Source organism: Perissodus microlepis, chromosome 14 (assembly GCF_051167445.1).
Source record: "Perissodus microlepis isolate ML-2025 ecotype Zambia chromosome 14, ASM5116744v1, whole genome shotgun sequence".
Lineage (NCBI taxonomy): Eukaryota > Metazoa > Chordata > Actinopteri > Cichliformes > Cichlidae > Perissodus > Perissodus microlepis.
This window is the reverse complement of record NC_140474.1, coordinates 25,263,490-25,285,165: the sequence shown is the minus strand read 5'-3', so window position 1 is coordinate 25,285,165 and position 21,676 is coordinate 25,263,490. Positions and strand designations below refer to the sequence as shown.

The following is a 21,676-nucleotide window of genomic DNA, read 5'->3' as shown; positions in this document are numbered from 1 at the left end:
CATGTAGGTAAGTGTACCTATGCTGCTGTGTGTGGAGTAAAGTGGAAGAAAGACAGGAAGCAGATATGTGCAAGCAACATTAGAAAAAAAATGCACAGCAGTCTAGCTCATCCCAGCGGGCCACAGAAATACGCAAGAAGCAAAATAGATTTGTTTGTTTTCAAATGGCCACAGTCAAAGCAGGCACAAGGGAGGTGCAGGGCGCAGCTCTGCTGGGACACAGAAACAGATTATTGTTTACAACACGGATGCTACTGTTGTTGTATTTGTTTTCCTTTAATTCACTTGTTCTTACTTAGAAAATACCATTTGCTCTGAAGCATCTGGGAAAATTACCTTGGGAAAACATTTTTTTCTGTTTTTCCCTCCGATGAAGCTATGGTGAAGATGTGAAAAGATATGGCATACCTCTCTGCAATATAACTTGTTACAGTGCCTCATTCTCTCTTTTTACTTTGTCTGTCTCTCTGTCTGGCTGTTTCTTTCCTCCCTTGCTCTCTGCTATCTTTTAACCACCTTCTCCTAACAATACCCTCATGTCAGAACAGATATGCAGGCCCTGGTGTGTGCAATCAAAGGGTGAAAAGAGTTTGTGTCTCTGTGTAGGGATGTGACAGAAAGTGTGCAAGTGAGGGTGTGAGAGAGAGAAAACATCCAAAAATGGCACAGAATTTATTCTTCCAAGCAATCTTTTATTTATCTTCCATTTTTTTCCTCCTTGGGTCTGCTTCTTGTTGCTTACTTCTCCTTTTACCTTTGAGTGTCTCCTCTGCTTCCTGCTCTAATCACCATTACAGCTGTGTGCAAATATATGTTTCATTAAGAAACCAGCAATTAACAAAGTTCCTTCTTCCAAAGTCACTGGCACAGATACTTCACCTCATATTAAATCCACAGAGATGCATCCCTGATGTTGCCTGGTATGCTTGCTTGTATGTTTGTGAGTATGTGACTCATGCAGCACATGAAGGCCAGAGTACACCTGTCTGAGTAGACATTGATTCAAGAGTAAATACATTTTATCTTGCTTTTGAAATGAGGGCATATTAGGACTGATGGGTGAGATGGAAAGGCAGATTCTTAGTAAACATACACAGTGATTAAAGGTTTATCAGACTACCTGTCCTAAAAACAAGGAAACCAATTAGAAATCTGTCAAAAACTGTTTGAAATATTAAAAAAATATATAACAAAAAACAAACTGAATTCACATTTTTATACCCAAATTTCATCCACACTGAACCACTAAAACATTTTTTTGTCCTCAGAAATGCAAGTAAATAATTCGGCATCTTAATAAAAAAAATAATGACTTCACTATTTTTGTTCAGCTTTGTTGAAAAACAATAAATTTGGAAATTAATGGAAAACAACAATAATTACATTTTAGAATTAAAAATGTTGATTAAAGTGACTGGACATACTGGTGGATTAACTGTTACAGAAACAATAAAAAAATGGTAATTAGCATTAGCTGGATGGTGGTCTAATAAACTTGTTAAGCACTGTATATGCAGAAATGTATGCACGAGTACTGCATACAGTATATATTCTGTACATATGTTCATATGCACACACAACAGCAACTCTGCTGTTGGAAACACAAACTGACAAAATCATAATGAATTACAGTTACACATCTGCAGACCTTTTCTGTGCTACACACAAAAAAACCCATTATTCATAAAACTGAAAGGAGAGGTTGAACTCACACCATTGCAACATATATGACTAAAAACAGAATGTAACATGAGCTTCTTATATATTTCATGAGATTTGAGTACCTCCACAGTCCCAGCAAGAGAAATCATTCTGTATTCCAAAGTGTTTTTACCTTGTAAGAAGAAAGGGCAAAATGTGAAATAGGTATGTGATCTTAAACTAATTATTGAAAATTGCATTGCAGAATTTAAATATGAAAATGAGAAAAGAAAATATTGGTGTCTAAAATGTGTTAAAATAAATAAGGTTTTCTTAATTAGAAAAAGAAACATGTTTTTAAAAAATAAAAAAGTTATAGTAAATATATATATATATATATATACACACACACACACATAGATAGATAGATAGATAGATAGATAGATAGATAGATAGATAGATAGATAGATAGATAGATAGATAGATAGATTTGTATCAGAAAGTGCAAACAAAGGTTTTGTAAAGGACTATTTGAACAAATATAACATAGAGTCATGCATCACACAACAAGAATTAGTGAATAGAATGGCTTTGCACTTAAAGGTTTGATGTCTTTTCCACTTTGGTGACATTCTTTGTGCTTAAGCACACCGCCCAGCTTTTCTGTATACATGAATTTGTTAAATATACACGGTCCACAAATTTTTAGATGAATAGTGCTTTGTGTTTTATATACATTGTTTTATGTCTAAAAAATCCTCTTTCATAATCTGAAGTTTGACTGTATTGTTCACTGTATAATGTAAAGCAAATATTGTAATAACAACAGAAGACACAGCTGAAAGCACTACATTTACAGTATCTCAAATACAGGATTCAGTCTGTTTAACATATAAATGTACAGACCCATGCATACGGTTAAACTTTCAATTTCACCATAATCTCAATGACAACGGTGAGAGATTGAGAACAGAAAACAACTCCCTGATCGAAGAGAAGTTAGCGACCGGTGTTTAGAAGCCAACAAACCAAAGACTATTACTCAGCTATGCATTCAGCCTTTAGTATCCATCTTTTAACAAGCATTGACTTCCAAATGGGACACGCATTGACTTCAGAGAGGACAAATTCTGAGACGTGTGGCCTCAGAGGGGGACAAGTTTCGACTTCAAAGGACACATGCTTTGAAACACATTAGATTCAAATGGGGTACATTCAAAACAGCATTTGCTTCAAATGAGTCATCCTTCATAGTTTATTGACTTCAAACGGAGAGGAGGTGAACAGCAACACACCCAGGAAGGAATGTAGTTCCTCCAAAAAGAGTTAAACCCACTTTCATTAAAGTAAATAACACAAAAGAAGTTGGAATTTAAACAAAATATTTGTTGTATATATATATATATATATATATATATATAGATATATATATATATATACACATATATATATATATATATATATATATTAGGGGTGCAACGATACACAAAATTCACGGTTCGGTTCGGTTCGATACTTTGGTGTCACGGCTCGATATTTTTTTGATACAAAAAAAAAAGTTCATGCCTTTTTAATTTGTCATTTATTAAAATTATAAATATATATTTTAACTCAAAAGTACAGTTTTTAAATTTAATGTTGCTGAAACAACAAAGTAATAAAAATAAATAAATCTATCTGATCGAGAAATCCCTCATCTTTGGAAAAGAGAGTTTATTACAGAGAAATGTCTCTTTCCAAAATAAAAACTATACTATACGCTTCTTCTGGGCTATATTCTCAGCAGCATATTAAACATATCAGGTCCCCATAAGGAGAATCATGTGCTAACGGCTGTCTAAATGACTCGGGTAAAGTTTGTAGCATGCGTGCTTGTTGTTTTTGTCTGCTTCCACTTGTCTTTGCACTGGGGTGATGTCGGCGTAAATGTTCAGTCATATTCATTGTGTTCCCACTAGTGCTGTCAGCGTTAATCTGAAATGACATTAACGCCACAACAGGGCAAATCTCCGTTAACGAGCTACCGCGGATCGCCCGTGCGTGGGGCTGGACGGCCAACACGTTAACGAGCTAACTGCGCTAACGCACTAGTTCCCACCCATGTAATTGAGCATTGCGTGGCACATCCGACATACTGTTTTACTTTTGTCCATGACGCACTTACCTCCAGGGTCATACTTCACATGAAGACCAAAATAGTTCCAAACGCCAGATCTGAATTAGGGTGGGGGAGGTTCAATTTGCCATGTTGCAAGGAGAGCTTAACTTCTGTCTCGCTAGCTTGCCCTGCGCTCAGTGAATCTGCGTTCGACTACTCCGCCTAGGTTGCACTGTCAAGCGCAGATCCACTGAGCGCTCAACACAGACAGCATCGTCAGAAGGAAAGTTGATAAAATAAATTTAAAATTTTGTATTGTTCGATACATATGCGTACCGAACCGAAAGCACTGTATCGAACGGTTCAATATCGATACGAGTATTGTTGCACCCCTAATATATATATATATGTTTGTTTTGTTTTGGTCTTTTTCCATCAAAGACCATATTAATAAGCCCATTAAATATTTAGATTAAATTCTGCCAAGACTTTAGGTAACAACAACAATACTTAAATCAAACAATAAATAATAGCATCATAAATAATTAGAATAAAATAACCTTCTGAGAAAAGTTTTGAAGATAAGTGTGCTTAACAAGTATTGTTAAATTATATGGACTGAAATTCAGATAGCAACTGATTATTATTTTAATTTATGATATTAATTCATTGATATGCAGTAGGAGTTTGGTGAATAGTTTTAAAACTGTATTACTTTCTTACATTTTTATCCTTTTTGTAGGCTGAGCTCTGTCAAGGAAAAGTCAAGGAAAGCAGCGAATGAAAAATCATATCAGTGGAAATGGTCTTCAGCCAATGTCTTTGTCTAACGTATTGTCAATCTAACTGAAACACACAGGCACGTGGAGCTTGCAAAGAAAAGCGTCTGGACTTCTTTAAGTTACTTGAAGACGTTTCATCTCTCATCCGAGAAGCTTCTTCAGTTCTAAGGTCAGATGGTGGAGAGTCCCAGATATAAACCTGGTTTATATCTGGGACTCTTTATATCAGATGGTGGAGAGTCCTAGATATAAACCTGGTTTATATCTGGGACTCTTTATATCAGATGGTGGAGAGTCCTAGATATAAACCTGGTTTATATCTGGGACTCTTTATATCAGATGGTGGAGAGTCCCAGATATAAACCTGGTTTATATCTGGGACTCTCCACCATTTGACCTTAGAACTGAAGAAGCTTCTCGGATGAGAGGTGAAACGTCTTCAAGTAACTTAAAGAAGTCCAGACGCTTTTCTTTGCAAGCTCCTTTGACTACGATGACCTGGATGACTGAGAACCTTCACAGACACACAGGCACGTGGACAGACACTCAAGGAGAGAAAAAAGAGGCACACACGTACATGCTTTGGAGCACTCTGCACACTGTGATGAGACTAATGACCATTTTGACAGACAACACAGCATAGTGATAAGGGGGCAGATTTCCATTTCTGTGGCTGTGTGTAATAACGTAATCTCAACTTTACAACTAATTACTAATAAAATCCTGTGGATCACAAATAATATATGATAGATATATTCTATATGTGAAGATAAAAATGGGTCAGTGCTTTTTTAATGTTCTTTCCTGCCTTCAAGCTCAAAACATTTCTCTACCTCTTCCCTCCCTTTTCTTTCTGCTTCCTCTTTCATCTTTTACTTCCTCTTTCTCACTCATGTTTACACCTCCTGCCTGTAGTAAATCTTTATCCTGGCTGCGAGGCTCTTTAGAGAAGCAGATAGTCAGTGACACTCGCAGTCAGGTGGTCGGCCTGATACAGGCTGCTATTGTAAAGGAAACTAGAAAACAGTGGCATGCACACACTGCCACAAAATTTCCTTCTGATAACTGACTGCGTGCACTTGTTGTCAACCTGTTGGCACAAAAGGAAAAGAAGAAAACATTATCAAAGTCTTTAGGATTCACGCTGTGGGCATCAAGAATTTCATGGGAAATCTATCTAATGGTTGTTGAGACGTTTCACTGGAAAACAAAATCAAACTCGGGATGCCACAAGAGGAAGAGATTGTAATTAGGTCATCAAAAGTCATTGGAATTCATCCTCTAGGTAAAGACTGTCCTCCCCAACAAAACAACCGCTTTGGTTGCTTGTGGAAGCTGCTATTACGGCGTATAATTATGTTTTAAAGCGTCCTCTTGAGGTCGGGTGAATAAATACATGTAAAATGTGCACAGGTGTTGTTATTTCCATGGGGCAGACGTTGGCACCCAGAAAACCGTGAACATTTAGGTTTAGACTGTGCTTTAGTTTGGATGTGCTCTTTTCCTAACCAAAGTCAAGTGGTTTTGTACCAAACAGCGAGTGAAACTCACTCTCAAAAAATAGTCCCAAATAAGGATCAAACTGCAGTCTTCTGGTCGAAATTGGGGTATGTTAGTTGGTTCCAATCTGTCCGAAGGCCTTGTGTTCTCTGGGTTGTCTTTCTACCTAGCTACTCTAAATTTGATATGACAGATGAAGGGTCACTGCCTTCATTTATAATGTAGGCAACAAAAAAGAGAACAAAAATAATGCCGCAATTACTGTCACTTCATGGGTGAGCTAGCTGTGTGCTAACCCAAGGCAGGCCTTAGGTGGCCCTAAATGCAATGATGATTCACTGACTTTGAGCCTTTATGGGGACAGGAAGAAGCCTGTTTGTGTGTGTTTTCCTTATTCGGCGAGTAGGCTGATGCCATGCCAGAGGGACAAAACATTACCAGTGGGAATGTAGAAGGACACATTCAGAAAGAAGCAGTATATTGAGCAGAGATCAACTACTTTGCACATGATGGTGTCCATAAACCTGCATTACTTGTGTCTTATTGTGGATTTGTCTCTATTTACCTTGGTAACTAAAACTATTAGACTATCTTCTTGGCCTTGAGCTGTACACACACCCTGTCATAATCGCAAACACACAGACAGATACAAAGGTATGTTGAAAAATGTACAGATGGCAGGTCTGTGAAATAGAAAAAATCAGCAGGAGAGATAAATGAAACTCAGATACATTCTAAATAGGATTCTTAAGGTTATCAGCTTGCTGGGTAACTCATCTGCAAAATGTTGTAAGCCCTTGAATTCTAATGCCTATCACTCTACCACAGAAATCCAGCATTTTAATCCCAGATCGGCTAAGTCCAGCCATCTGGAACAAATAGAATGTGATGGCTGACAAGAGGATGGGGAAAATGTCGAAAATCCATAGGAATTCTATATGCTTGGAGTAAAACCCGATAGCAACTGCCGATTAGCACTGCGCACGTAAAACACAGCAGATGCTGTGACAACATGAGTGGCTCATGGATTAAAGTAAATTTACAGCATAAGGAGTTATTCTTATTTTAGCTTATGAGGGGCCGTACAAGCCAAAATTTATTCTTTCACTCTCACACACATACATTCTTCTTTCACACACATATATTTTCACTCTCACATACATATATTTTCATTCTCACGCACATATATTTTCACTCTCACATACATACATTCTTCTTTCACGCACATATATTTTCACTCACACATACATATATTTTCACTCTCACACACATATATTCTTCTTTCACATACATATACTTTCACTCTCACGTAGTTTTATTTTAATTTTTATATTTAGATATTTTTATTCTCATGTTTACACATATTTAACACACACATTGCAATATTATGCTCTCTTATACATGTATTTTAATCTACATATTTATACATTTGCACTCTAACATACATGCATTTTCATTTATGCATTCCTACATTTTGCTCTCATTTACATGCATTCAAAATGCATTTAATCTTACAAATAATATATGTATGTAAGAAGAGAATGCATACATATCTGAAGAAAATATATGTATGCAAGATAATAATGTATGTGAACAAAAGAGTATAGTGGAAACGGAAGGAGTTTAATGGAAACGGAAGGCTGGGTGTCTGTACCGCTGTGATTGGCTGAGAAGCACGCGCGGGTCACTTTCAAGTGTCTGACAGCATGCAGGGGGGAGAAGAAACTCGAGTTCTTCACCAAGCTGTCGGGTTGTTAAGAAATATTTTATCATCTCCTGAAACGGTCACATCGTTGTCCTCGTCACTTGATCGAGATGGGACGGGCTCAACTGCACCCAGTGTTACCCACAGCACGGTGGAAAGTGAGATGAGGGAACTTTTTAGACCAGCTAACACCCGGGTAGCTTCAACGAGTCAAGTAGCTACACGGAGTTCGACTGGAGTGGGGCAGTCTTTGCGATATCAGACCCAGAAACACTTTGGCAACTGGAACTGCAGATCAAGGAAAAGGTAAGAACAAAACAGTTTGCCACTTAACTATACAACTGCGAAATACAAAATACGAAATGTGCTTTGCTGATTTAGCAACGCACTTTGTTACCCATATAAATTTTTAGCCCTAGCTAATTTATTCAGCAGCATCCACATTAAAAACAGTAAAGACCGTGGCATTTATTTCAATATTAGTGGCTGTTTGTACTTGTGACCCGAGTGTAAGTTGATGCTTACTTTAAGATTACTTTATATTAAATCTTCTTTATTAATGTGGGAGGTGGTAGCTACATTAGCCTGCTAAATAAAAGGTTGGGTTAATTTTCTTGTTGTTTTTGTTTAGTTTTGTATTTATTTATTTATTTATTTATTTATTTTTTGGGGTAGAATTTTAATCTTGCTAGAAGACATCAATCCAACTCTGTGTTGGATATTGATCCACTCACAGATCAATATCTGTACCACTGTAGAGGTAGATAAACATGGATGCCAAGTCATACCTTCAGTCCAGTTTCTACAGTGTATGAAATAAGAAAAAAAGAAATATGATTGGTGTCTTTTTTGTTCTTTAGTCAAAGTAAAAAGTAATAGCAAATGTTTGTTTGTATGCCTCTTTGTAGGCGTATTTCATTTTAAAGAGCAGTAAAAAAAATCCTTATGCAGTTTATTTTTTGAGCTTTTGTGATTGAAGGGGCCGCACTGTAGTTGAACTGGAGCATTTAGATTTTCTTTCATTGTACTATCTATCTATCTATCTATATATATATATATATATATATATATATATATATATATATATATATATATATATATATATATATATATATATATATTTATTTATTTATTTATTTATTTATTATTTTTTTTTTTTTTTTTTTTTTTTTTTTTTTAATTCAAGCTTCAGTGAATTAAAATGGTCAAACCCCAAAACATTTTCTATTTTACGTACATTTTCCATTTTTTTCAAAGGCAATTTATAAGCATGCTATTACTTGGAATTTAAACAAAATATTTTAAGCATTTTTTTTCTTTCAAATTATGTTTCTGTTATTTGTGTTTGCTATTATACTCAACTCTTACATGCACGAGCAACTTTAAACATATTCAAGTGGGCTAAATGGCTAGCTGTGATACTGTTTTTTTAATATGAACTGTGTAACATTTTATTTTATTTATAAAAGCTTAGCAACAGTTTAACGTGTAAGCTGGTCACTACCAAGTGACATTAGCAACTTTCTTAAGGAACTGATAGTGTCTAAGTATAGGTAAATAAAACAAAGGATACATAAATCTGAATATAGTTTCTGTTTTGTTTTATAGGGCCAAGACACATTATCATGATACTTTCAACAAAGATGTCATCCTTCTTCCACGGCCATCAAGCAGTGTTGTTGTCAAGCATCGCACAAAACAACATTTACATGAACAAGGGCATATATTGAATGGATTTGAATTCCAAAAATCCTGGGACCAGAAAACTGTCTCTGAACAAATAAGGGACGCCTTTGGAAATAAACTTTCTATTGATGTAAGGTAGGTTGTGCTAGCAGTCGAAACCTAATGCGACACAGCTTTTGTCAGTAGTCTTTTCGATATCTAGGCATTTCAAAGCTTTACATAACGATTTAAGTCAGAGAACAGGTAGACATGAATCAGTAAACTAAACTAAAAGAACCAAATCAGTTATCCTTTCTTGAACACTCCATTTTTGGCATACTTTTTTGACATTTGTATAAAGTTTACTTCTGTTACTACTGGTTTAAGTCTGATTCAAAGAGGAAAACAAGATTAGGTCTAAAAAAGTTATTGGAACATTTTTGCTGTTTTGGATTTTAAACATTTTACAACTTAACTGTTTTCCAGCCTGGAGTTTCTGATGGCTTGTGGCAACAGACTGATTGCGCCCAAACTGCGAGCAGGACAGGAGCTGGATGCAAATCTCATACATAAAATTTATAAATCGAAAGCCCTATACATCAGACCATCAAAACCAATTTTGGTACGTTATTTGACTTTTGAATGAATCTACATAGCACTGTACAGTAATAATATGAAGACCAAAAATTGGTGCATAAACAACCTTTGAACTTTCTCATCTCTGTTCTTTTTCAACTTGCCTTTCACCTTTTGTAGTTGGATAGAATAGTACCAAGTTAATGTTCCTTTTTTAAAATGTTAATCCTAAGCTCTGGTATTGACTACATTTACAGCTGCTCTGTTGGACTGTTTGTGAATTATAGAACGTAAGACTACTGCTGTTCAGGAGATGTGTTACAATTTTGTCTGCCTAGTATGTAAAAGTAATTGTGAGAAAGATCTATTAACTCTTGAAATTTCTCACCCTATGGTAGCTGGGATAGGCTCCAACCACCCCACCTCTAATAAGAATAAGCAGAAGAGGTTGGATATATGGTATTTAATGTTCAAATTCAATATATGTGAATTATTATAATTATAATTTTATTTCTAAGGATGATATTACAAGCTACAGCAGTGAGGAAAACTGTGAAGAAAACCCTGTTTCATCAAGGCAGCTGCGCTCATCATCTTCAGACAGTTTTGCCAGTTCAACAGCTGCCTTCCAACCAATCTCTGCTCCGACGCAATCTCCTGCCTCATCAGTTTGTAATGGAACATTATTAACGGAAACTCCTGCCTTGACCCTTGAAAGTAGTATCTCACACAAGTACAGCAGCGCTTCAACAAACATTTCCTTCAGCCAGTTACCAGTGTCTTCATTGGAAATCTACCCTTCCACTAGTCAGCCTTCTACCTCATCATCTGCATCTTTAAGTGATCCAGTTCTGGTCCTGACGTGCCGAAATACCTCAAGGTCACCCTACCAGACCAGGAATTCAGAGAATCATTGTTCAGCATTACCCTCTACATCAACACACAGTCAATCTGTAAACTACGATAACTACCTTTCAATCATGACTCCACTATCTGACATGTCTTCTGATGATGAGGAACTTAACCAGGCTATACTAGCAAGCCTGCAGAGCGAAAGGTTAGTTTCAAATACAAATGTTTTACAGTAGCCAATTAAACACACCATATTTGTTGCAATCCAATACTGTAACCAGTGTTGTGAAGGAGTGTAATCCATCCTCAGATATTTATATGCATATATGATATTTATATTTGCTGTTAACAAAACAGTTTTTTGAATAATGTCTACAGAGTCAAATGATAATGCTGTAATGCTGGCAAATTTTATTTTATTTGAAATAGGCAGCGAATTTTTAACAGAGCCTATCTGACAATGAAATGAAATTTATTTATTGTTATTTACTTATTGTGCATTGAAACTATTTTTCTTTGCTCTACTGCTTTCTAGTTCTCCAAAACATATAAACAAAATAAAAAGCCACTGAGCAATATACTCCTTTGTACATTTTGCTTATGATTATGATAATTTCCTTTAGGGATTAATAAAGTATGCTGATTCTGATTTTGACAAAACTTTGTATGTCCTTGTAGCCCTTGTATGTGAAAGTTTTTACTGATGTTCTTTTCAATATTTTTTTTCTTTTTTTTTCTTTTCTTTTTTTTAATCCTACAGGACTTCAAGTTGTTTGGTATCAGCAAAAGATATTTTGGAGGAACTTTCTGCAAAAGTAAACCAACAGAAGAAATGCAAGTTCAACATTAATAGATCAACAGTCCTGGATGGAGCAATTACAGGTTTTAAACGAGCGACATATGATCCATGCCACACAATTTCTGTCAGGTTTTCTGACGATATGGGAGTACCTGAAGAGGCTGTTGACTTGGGTGGACCAAGAAGAGAATTTCTAAGACTTCTGATCGAAGCTTTGCCCCTGTCTCCAATGTTTGAGGGTGAAGAAGGCAAAATGAACTTGGCGCTTGATAGTGCTGGTATGTATTGATTTTAGGCTGATATCCCTGGAGTAATGCAATAAAAAAATCATTTTTATGAAGTTCTTGTCAAGCGCTTTCATGCATCTATTGACATGTAATGTTTTTCATTATTTCTCCAAAGGTGACAGCATCACATGAAAAATGCAGATTTGGGCTATACACTTTTGATGATGTGAATAATCTGAAGTAAAAATTATTGTATATATAAATTCATATGTTTTAGATTATACTTCTTGGATCCATTCATTTTTGATGTGATTTGTGATTTTAAAGGTAATTCTGATTATCATTTAGATTTCAGGATGGACTACGGACACTTGAGGTGCTGGACAAAATCCAAGCTCACCCAGAGAGTTTTCGCACCCTTCTATGCTGGTCACCTTCAGTGCTTACAGCTGACCTTCTTGACAGCCTCTTTACCATCCGCCTTTCTCCAGCTGGGAGCAATAAAAGGCATGCTGAAGCAGTTGTCATTAGTTTCTGGAGAGACTACCTAACAGATGCAGACGGTAAATTTAGCGTTTTAAGCATTGTGTGTTCAATTTATAATGCGGTGCATCTTTTCATTGAATCAGTTAAAAGTAGAAATGCTTGCTGTGTTTTTTGTCTTTAATGCCATTTTTGACAGTATTGCTTTTCCTTTAGATCAAGACGGAACACAGAAGCTGGGGACAATTCTTGCCTTCGCCACTGGAGCCAACACTGTTCCACCAATTGGCTTCTCTCCACAACCATCCATTGAATTTCTTCACCAAGAGCCTGATGCACAAACCATGTCTAAACTACCCATTGCAAACACGTGCATCAATTGTTTAAAGTTACCACTTCATACCTCTTACAAAGACTTTCAGGAAAATATGGACTTTGCATTAGGTAATACACATGGTTTTGGAATAGCTTAATTCCTGGTCAGGTTAGTATGCTAATCTGAGCTTTGCACTCAGTTAAATTAATGAGTGTCAATCATTAAGTAATTCTAAGGGGGGGGGGGGGGTTGTTTTGAATATCATTGCATTTTCTTTCCCAGAAATCAAACAAAAAATGTTCAAAATGTTCCACCTAAAACACCAATTAACACACTTGAGACCAAGCTGAATTTACTTTATGTTGCCATATTTCATATTTCACCCACCTATTTTGTGATTGGAGGCTCTGTTTTTGCATTGACCTTTTAACAAATGTTCATTTGCTTCAAGTCTTTTTGCTTGTCAGGGTACCGTTCTACAAGTATACAATAGTTATATATACTAACATAATTCAATAATAATTTTTTCATTGCATTAATTTATGTGCATTGTGATTATTTTTGTTTTCTAGCTTTGTACTTGTTTGTTGCTTTTATTCTCTGGTGTTCTTCAATATTGTTTATCTGACACTTCTGTTCTATTTGATCAGTGATCCATGTTTGATGTGTTTACTGACTGTATTAATGTTATCAGTTTGAGTCATCTTGTTCCAAGACAATACATCTGGTGATTGTGATGACCAAAAACCTCAATAAGATGTGGTTGCACAAATTTATTTTTTCTTTTAATAAGGTGTTTTAAAACAAAACATGGTTGTAAAATCTCAACACACTCACATAATACAACTCATAAATTCTTTAAAATTGTATACAAACCATCAACATGCATGTAAAGGTTGATAGTAGCATTCTTGAAATTTAAAGCTGTGACTAAACTTCTAATAATACTGAACTAACAACAGTCTTGGCACTGTATTCTTTTTAAGCTGCACAACCACAATTACAGTAAATGAAATTTCTCCAGAGGCCTTATTGATATTTTAGGATTGTCTCTCAAGAAAACGAACAAGGTTGCAAAATAAATCTATACCGTTATTGCCATCATCTTCAAATGGATCAAAGGTCTGTTGAAGTGTAACCATCATGGTGTCACTGATGGAAATGTTAATTGATGGAACAATGACATTATTGTTTGTCTCCAGCTCTGGCAGTGGTCTGCATTCATCAATACCAAAGTCATTTTCACAAATACCATTCATATTTGGGTTATGTATTCCTGCATTGTTGATAATGCCCCTTTGCCACAGCTGAAGAGGGGAAGAGGGGTTTGCCCTCCTTGTGTTGAAAGTCCATGGTTATTCCACTGGTTCTGAAATTCTGTGGCAGCTCTTTGAATACGTGGCAAATATATATAATGAAGACAAAATAAATGGACCTCATTAAGTGAATCTAATACACCATGCTCCTCCATAAAATTGAAAAGATTAACAAAATGATATGAGACTACTCGATTTAATTCTGCCCATAATCGCTCAATTCTTTGATTATGCACAGACCTGCCAGTGATAACACTATGCCTGTTCAGTCCTTGCCTGTAAAGCATGAAACGGGCAACACCAGTGTTTTCTAGTCCATGATCACATCTCACTCTGGATGGCATTCCAAAGTTCTGAACACCAACCACGAACAGTGACAAAACACTTGATGCCCTGTTGTTATCTAAACACGCAAGGTAGATGATGGTTCTACTGAAACCATCCACACAGCCATGGAACACCATCCTCCATCTCACAAGTTTGTGGTTTCCATCTATATGCCTATAGAAAAATGAAATAAGTATAAGTTATGTATGGGGAAACTATGACATGGTCAAGGATATGCACACGTTTGAGTAAATAAAACAATGAGTTATTTTGCTTTAAATAATCCATTTCGCTATAGACTTAGAATCAGGACTGTTTTTCTGTTAGAATTTTCTCACCATAACTGATTGGGGAAAGGAACACTGTACAGTCGTCGACGTATTGCATTGCGTCTTCTGAGGGAACGTCCAAAGGGGTCAATTTCTTGTAGACTTTGTCTTACACGCCACCTTTGGATTCGTAACCCACGTGATCTCAAGCTGCCATGCACATATCGTTCACCTGCATTTGTGGTATACTGAAGAATTTCCCTAACAACCCTGTTCAGGTTTTCATCGGATAATGTTGCATAAGTCAGTGGCTCAATGCCAAGGTCCTCTCTGTGCCTGTACAGAGTACGGGAGCTAACCCCTAAGCATGTTGCAATGCTTTGCCAGTTCATTCCAAGAGATACTAAATGAGATATTTGCTCTCTTGAAATGCTGTATCGCGGTCGACCTTGAGAGCAAGTCATGAGAGGTGGAGGTAGCAAGACAAGTCTGTTCTCAGATGTAGTTCCTTGTCTGGTTTCATAAGCAGTCAGTAAAAAAATTAGCCATCCATTTAAGGACTGTAATGTATTCACTGCTTCTCTATTTCTTGCATCGTCAACAAATCTTGAGATGGACAAAATTCCAGATAAGGTTTGAATGTGATCACCAAGTTCTCTATGGAGCCTCTGACGAACAAAAGAATCTGTAGCTTCTCTTTGAATTTGTTCCAAACATTCTAATACATTATTTAAAAAAGTTCTAATGTCATTTTCATTACTACTTACTTGACAAATTAACTGCAATACTAGCAAAGAAAGCAGGATGACTTTGAACAGCTTCATTGCTTGGTTCTTCTGGTTTAGGTCTGGGTATGTCAAGTAAGTTCTCCAAGTGTATTACATTTCCTGGTTTAAGAATAACTTCCTGCTTAAAGGATTAACTTCCTGTGTTAGGAAATGCAGATGTGAATGTCAGAGTGTATGTATGCAAGGGTAAAGGATAAACACTGGGATTGTTTGTATATATGAGTATAGGAGTACAAATATATATGTGTTGAAAGGTAAAGGGTATGTATATATATGTATGACTAGAAAGGGCTGCACCTGCAAGGAGAATAAATATATGTCAGCATAAAAATATGTAGCATTAAGAAAAATAGAATACATGTGTGTGAAAGGAAGATTAATGGATTTATGTGAGAGTGAATATACATGGATATGAAATAAGAATAAAGGTGTGCGAGATGACAATATATGTATGTGAGAGTGACAATACATGTGCCTGAAAGAAGAATATATGTATGTGAGAGTGACAATACATGTGCATGAAAGAAGAATATATGTATGTGAGAGTGAAAGTATGAATTTTGGCTTGTACGGCCCCTCATATTATGGCTGACAAACTTAGAGTAAAAAGATAGAGGGTATTGAGGGAGCTGGTGAAGTCCCATATGCATAATTCGCCTGCTTTAACCTCACCTGTTCTCTGAGGCTGAAATTTATCTAGCAGCTCCTGTGAGGAGGGGGGGGGGATAATATTAGGAACGCTTGAGCTGAGGGTTTTATCTTAAGGTCAGGTTTTACATATCATATCCACACACACAGAAATTCCGCAAACACAGTTGTTGAGAGCTAAACACATAAATAGCGTACGTGTAAAAGTCTAGGGGGAAATTTTAAAGTGGTATTCATGTTCACACGCATATATGTGTTTGTATGGATGAGGCTTTGGAGCTAATCACACAAGCATACTCACATACACAGCACCTATCTGCCACCCACAGTAACTGACCTGGGTTAAATATGTAATGACTGCTTGTCCCACACTCAGGATTAATGGGCTGTGGAAAGTAGATAAAGGCACATCATTACCTCACACACACAGAGACACACACACACATCCTCAAGAAACTTCATTTAAAGTTGGAATGTTGGGATTTATCTTTGAGCTACACTTCAGTGTCCATTAAGATATTTTACATCTCTGAGGGGATATTTTGTTTTTAGCAGATTATTGTACTGTGCTTTTTTTGGTGGTTTGCCAGCAAAGTAAACAGTGTGTAAAAGATCGGAAAATCCAATAATGCGGTATAATACAAAAATAATTACAGAAAAACTGAAAGGTTATTCCGACTGTGGTCCCAGGGGAAAAGATAACAGCATACTTTAAAATCAATTAATTTCTGTCAGCAATACTAAAAAATGAAAATTCTTCCTTTCTACACAATGAGCTGATGTAAAACCTAGATGGAAATTGGATGTATTTAGTTTTTATTTATTGATATTACACAGCATGTTATCTGACAGTTTTCAAAAGAAATCTTGCCATGTAGATTCAATTATAAAAATGATATTCAAAATGCCACCCTCATTTCATACCATCTGCCCAATTCACTGTCTTAACTTCAGTTCACAGCTTTCACCACTTGTCAACAGCAATTCCTCCCTTATTGTGCAGTAAATGTGATTTTTACAACTATTACAACAAAAAGTTTGCTCTAGAGAGAGGCATAATGTTTAAAATATTCTTATTATCATTATTATTAGTATTATTATTACTACTACAAACTGATAAGAAAAAAACTACTAATTAATAAAAAGAAGGTATGATGTAAAATATCTAACAGAGATTGGTATTGACCTCTCATGCATAGTCTATTCTAAATAATGACTCCAAAGGCCTTGCCACAGCACAATGATTATATAAAAGTGCTAAAAAATGTTCAAATCAACTTACAATTACTTTATGTATACATTTTTTACCTGGGTCTTTAGAATATACAGATGCTGTTAATAATAATCAATGATAAGCCTACATCCATGCCATGTTTAGTATCTTTCATCATTTGCCGGCTCACTTCAGATTTTGTAAAATGCATTTTATTCCTGAGTATGATAGTTCTATGGTTCCTGCCAGAAGGAAAAATGCACAGTTAACTACTCCTCTTATCTTAAATCTTTGATCTTCAGCCCACACTCATCACATTTCCATGCACACATGCACAAACACACACACACAGTCAGTAGGCTTTGCACACACAGGTTTATTCTGTGCTGATTCATTTGTCCCTGTAGACGTGGTGTGTGCATAATCTCTTTTAATAATACATAACAGAAAGAAAGCTACTTCTTCCATTATTAACATTTGGGTGCTAGGGGATACCCATGGTTTATTGTACATCATAAGCTGATATGCGGCATGGTCTCCCATACGCACACAACTGCAGACTCTTGTGGAAATTCAGACTCAGATATTGTTGCGCATTGATATGCATATATATTCACAAACACTGATATGATTGCTGATATGAACAAAGAACACTGTCGTGACCGGGAGGTATTTGATTGCAGATGAGCATGTGTAATTAATTCAGGAGATGATGATGATGATGGCTGTCTCCTTGTACAACATCTTCTGATCATAAAGAGCGTGAGAAAAAGTGAGCGGAGGTGACAGTCTAAGACATTTTAAAGGAGGACCTCGGTATATGGCCTTTCAACTGATTATACATCCCTGTGCTTTTTAAGCAGCCCATATTTATTTGATTAATTAACACAATTAGAGATGCATTATACAATGGATAATCTATATTGACTCGTAAATGTTTCTGTAGAACAAATCAGCCATAGCCTAAGCATATACTGTTCACAACAGATTTTTCTATGCGGAATAAAGAAAAAGGAGGAAAGAGAAAAAGTTCTGCAAATACCTTTCTGCATGATGAGCCAAAAGGTGAAGGCTAACATGACAAATAAATGCAACCTCTTGCCTGAGATATTCAAGAAGAACATTTTTTTTATATATATATAAATCAAGGTTTCAGTGCATATAATCTAGTTTTTGAGTGGTGGGTGGAGGAATTCTGCTTCCTCTTTTGCAAATGAAACATAAGAATTACATTCCAATATAATGCAATAATGTTATGACATGCATTTTGTTGTATCTAACATTTTTTTGAATTCACTGGATGCTATTATAGAAAAAATATCTCGAGAGAAGAAAATTGTAACAAATATTGATAATTTATTGGTTTTCTGCACCAGCAGAAAGACTCCTTTATATGCCAGTGTTGTGTTATTCTTTAACTTTCAAAAAAGAACAACATATAAATTGCTAAACTTCTGAAGGTGATGATGGCCCTTACATAATTGTGAGATACATTTTTTAAACATAAATGAACTCAAATGTAGCAAATTTAAGCCATAGTCAATGGTTTGAGTTAAACCTACACAGAGGGAAAGTAAACATCATCGCCAACTTCCTGCTACAACAAGATTCTTGGGAAATCTGCATGGTAGCACTGACAATGTGTTATTATTACTATTTTATTTATTATTACTGTTTGTGTATAACATGCAACTTATCTGCTGGTGTTTATCACAGCTCATTACCACAACAACGAAAAAGTCAAATCCTCTTATGCCAATGAGCTGCGTTTGGATTTACCCAAGTGCTCTTGAGAGAAGAACCTCATTCACAGGCATGTGTGCATCAAAAAAAAAAAAAATACACATGCTGATAGGTTACACTGAGTGTTTAGATTCATCCCAATACTCTAGGGAGATTCTTACTCATTATGCTGTGGATATGTTGGCTGGTGAGTTGCTTAAACTGAGGCCAGTGCTGTGAAGCCACCAGAGAATTTATTCTTGGCTCCTTCATTACTTCTTATTTACCCAACTCAGGCAGGGACTGACTAAATCTGATAGCAGTCTGGCGACCTAGTCATTTTGGAGCTGCAAAATCAAACACATCAACATGTTTTATGCATAAACACATAAACAGAGCAACACAGGCAGCAGCCAGCACCCACACCCACACAATCCCATACACAGTCATCTGAATGATGAAAACACAGACTCAGGAGAGTAAAGGTGGATGAGATGAGATGAGTCTGTGCTGTCATCGCCCATGGGCCTGTCTTATGGCTAGACACGCACAGATATTGAAAAGTACACACATACACGCAGTTTTGGCTCAGATAAGCAAGAAGATGGCACCTCTCATTGAATTGATATCAATATTTGGCCAGAGAGATATTTACACTCCCCTTTAATCAGGGGGAACAGATGGCCCCAAGGTCTGTGAACTGTGTCCATCCCTTTAACCAAGCACCAAGTCCTGGCTGTGTTTACATGCAGTGAAAGAAGAGAAGGCAACAGACCGGGAAAGGGGAGATGAGTAAAGGCGAGAAAAACAATAGTGGTACCCCATTGTTTCAAGATAGACACGCTGACAATCTTAACAAGCTAATTAAGGGAACTAAGTGTAGATATGTTTCACTCAAAAATGTAATGCAAAATAACAGGCAAACTCATTAAAGTTCATCACAGTTTACAAGTGACACTTTTACAGATGACAACAACAAAAAAATTTATGAAGGCAGTTAAAGGAATAGTGAGGTAGTAAAACAGCAGCAAAAGTCCCAGACACTATTGTATTCAGATAAATTGACTTGGTTATCGCTCTAGCTGCTGCTACAGCACCTCTGGTAAAGTGTGGAGTTTTGATTTTTAGTGAATGTAGTGCTGTCATGCTTACAGGCTTAAAAGTTGTTCTAAAATAAAAAAATATATATATGTGAAGGATTTCTATCTCTGCGCCCCGCTATTTCTTAAACGTCAGACATTGCAGACTATTTGAATATAAAAGAAAAGATAACACAAAAATGAAATAATCAGATACAAAATGGCTCAGCAATCGTTCCAGTGTTCTCAGAAGAGAGAAATATCTTTTATCATTTCAAGAAAAAACAGTTAAAACCATCATGACCAGTTTTTCTGAATCAGTTTAGCAGCACATAGATTTGCATATAAAATTTCTTGGTAAAACATGAAAGGTAGGAACATTACTTATCACAGACATTTGGCTTACACTTACACTTCCATGGTGGAAGCTTAAGCAAAATCCTGAGTTCATCATTACTGTATTTGCCACCTGAAACTTTCTCATTTTTGACATACTGTAAGTGCACCACAGTATATAACAAGCTCTTAAAAAAGAAGATATTTTAATGTCATTAGTACACACGTAGAATTTATGGACGGAGATCATTCCTGATGATGAGACCCAAATGCCTAACTTTGGTCATATTTAAATCTTTTTGTCCCAAACTGAATGAGGTAAGAGGCTGAAGATGTGGGCCAGATCGCTCTCTCGGGCTGACTCTGCTGGGTACAATGACATTCTGTCAAGGTTTGCTGTGCGGCAGGCAGGATGCAGGACCCAAACGCACGACTCATACACGGGAAATTTGATTGCAAGCAGCAGCTTTATTGCTCGAAATCACTACTACAAATACAAAATAAATCTCTAAACTAGAAACAAGAAAACCCAAACTAAAACACCAGAAAATAAACCAGGAACAGAGACCTAGGAATTATGGAGGGAAGAAACACAACATAGTGAGGGTACGACGCGACAGTGACACTGAGACATGACTGACTTGGGAACAGAGGGAGCATAGAGACAAGGGTGACTAGACATGAGTCGAGGGACCAGGACGGGCACCGAGAAAACATGGGAGCAGAGGCTAAACACAGGCTAAGAAAAATACAAAGAAAAGAAGAACTAAGATCACTAAGCACAAATGAAAGATAAGCAAAACCAGGAATATAAATCATCAAAGAATATTAAACCAAGATTTAAAACACAAATACTGGGTTGCAGACCCAGTACCGTGACACACCTGACTTATACTGTGATGGTCTCCCTTTTGCTGCCAAAACAGTCGTTACCCAGAAAGTTCGACACACCTGAAGGCATCCTCGGCACCAAGAAGTTGGCAACAACCCCCCTTAAGTCATCTAAGTTTCGAGTTGAGGTCACCATGGATCTGACTCGTTTGTTACATGCGGACTGCAGGACACAAGGTTTCCCAACAGCATATTGCCTAAACTACAACACTGACTCCACTGGCATGTCTTCTATAGTGTGTCCAGGTGCCAGTTGTTCCCCAGGTAAGTGACACACACACCTGGCCATCATGTGATGTAAAAAAAAAAAAAGGGATTCGTCAGACCAGGTCATTGTCTCCATTGCTCCTGTGTCCAGTTCTGATGCGTCCATTGTTGGTGCTTTCAGTGGTGGACAAGGGTCAACATGGGCCCCCTCTGTATGGTTTGTGGCTGTGCAACAA

At 36.6% G+C, this 21,676-nt stretch overlaps 3 protein-coding genes across 3 annotated transcripts; 2 read left to right on the top strand and 1 right to left on the bottom strand.

The window, feature by feature from the left end:
* Positions 1 to 7,727: 7,727 nt before the first annotated feature.
* Positions 7,728 to 12,185, top strand: LOC146374023 (uncharacterized). Its single transcript, XM_084951956.1, has 6 exons — positions 7,728 to 8,032; positions 9,335 to 9,547; positions 9,878 to 10,013; positions 10,486 to 11,024; positions 11,580 to 11,896; positions 12,021 to 12,185. Exons 1-6 carry the CDS (start codon positions 7,728 to 7,730, stop codon positions 12,035 to 12,037), a joined length of 1,527 nt encoding a protein of 508 aa, XP_084808082.1. The 3' UTR covers positions 12,038 to 12,185.
* Positions 12,183 to 14,034, top strand: LOC146374022 (G2/M phase-specific E3 ubiquitin-protein ligase-like; the record flags this gene model as incomplete). The annotated part of the gene is made up of 2 exons (XM_084950151.1): positions 12,183 to 12,408; positions 12,545 to 14,034. Coding segments are annotated over 2 exons (483 nt in total), but the record flags the coding sequence as incomplete, so codon positions are not given.
* LOC146374021 (uncharacterized) lies at positions 13,900 to 15,309 on the bottom strand. The gene is made up of 2 exons (XM_084950150.1): positions 14,626 to 15,309; positions 13,900 to 14,461 (listed from the first exon to the last, which is right to left on the bottom strand). Exons 1-2 carry the CDS (start codon positions 15,018 to 15,020, stop codon positions 13,900 to 13,902), a joined length of 957 nt encoding a protein of 318 aa, XP_084806276.1. The 5' UTR covers positions 15,021 to 15,309.
* Positions 15,310 to 21,676: the final 6,367 nt, after the last annotated feature.

Bases quoted from the DNA above. Each gene is read 5' to 3' on its own strand.
- LOC146374023 (XM_084951956.1), top strand. From the start codon at position 7,728: ATGCAGGGGGGAGAAGAAACTCGAGTTCTTCACCAAGCTGTCGGGTTG. The intron at 8,033-9,334 runs GTAAGAACAAAA...TTTGTTTTATAG, and splicing joins AACTGCAGATCAAGGAAAAG to GGCCAAGACACATTATCATG. The intron at 10,014-10,485 runs GTACGTTATTTG...TTTATTTCTAAG, and splicing joins GACCATCAAAACCAATTTTG to GATGATATTACAAGCTACAG.
- LOC146374021 (XM_084950150.1), bottom strand. From the start codon at position 15,020: ATGACTTGCTCTCAAGGTCGACCGCGATACAGCATTTCAAGAGAGCAA. The intron at 14,462-14,625 runs GTGAGAAAATTC...ATTTTTCTATAG, and splicing joins CCTTTCCCCAATCAGTTATG to GCATATAGATGGAAACCACA.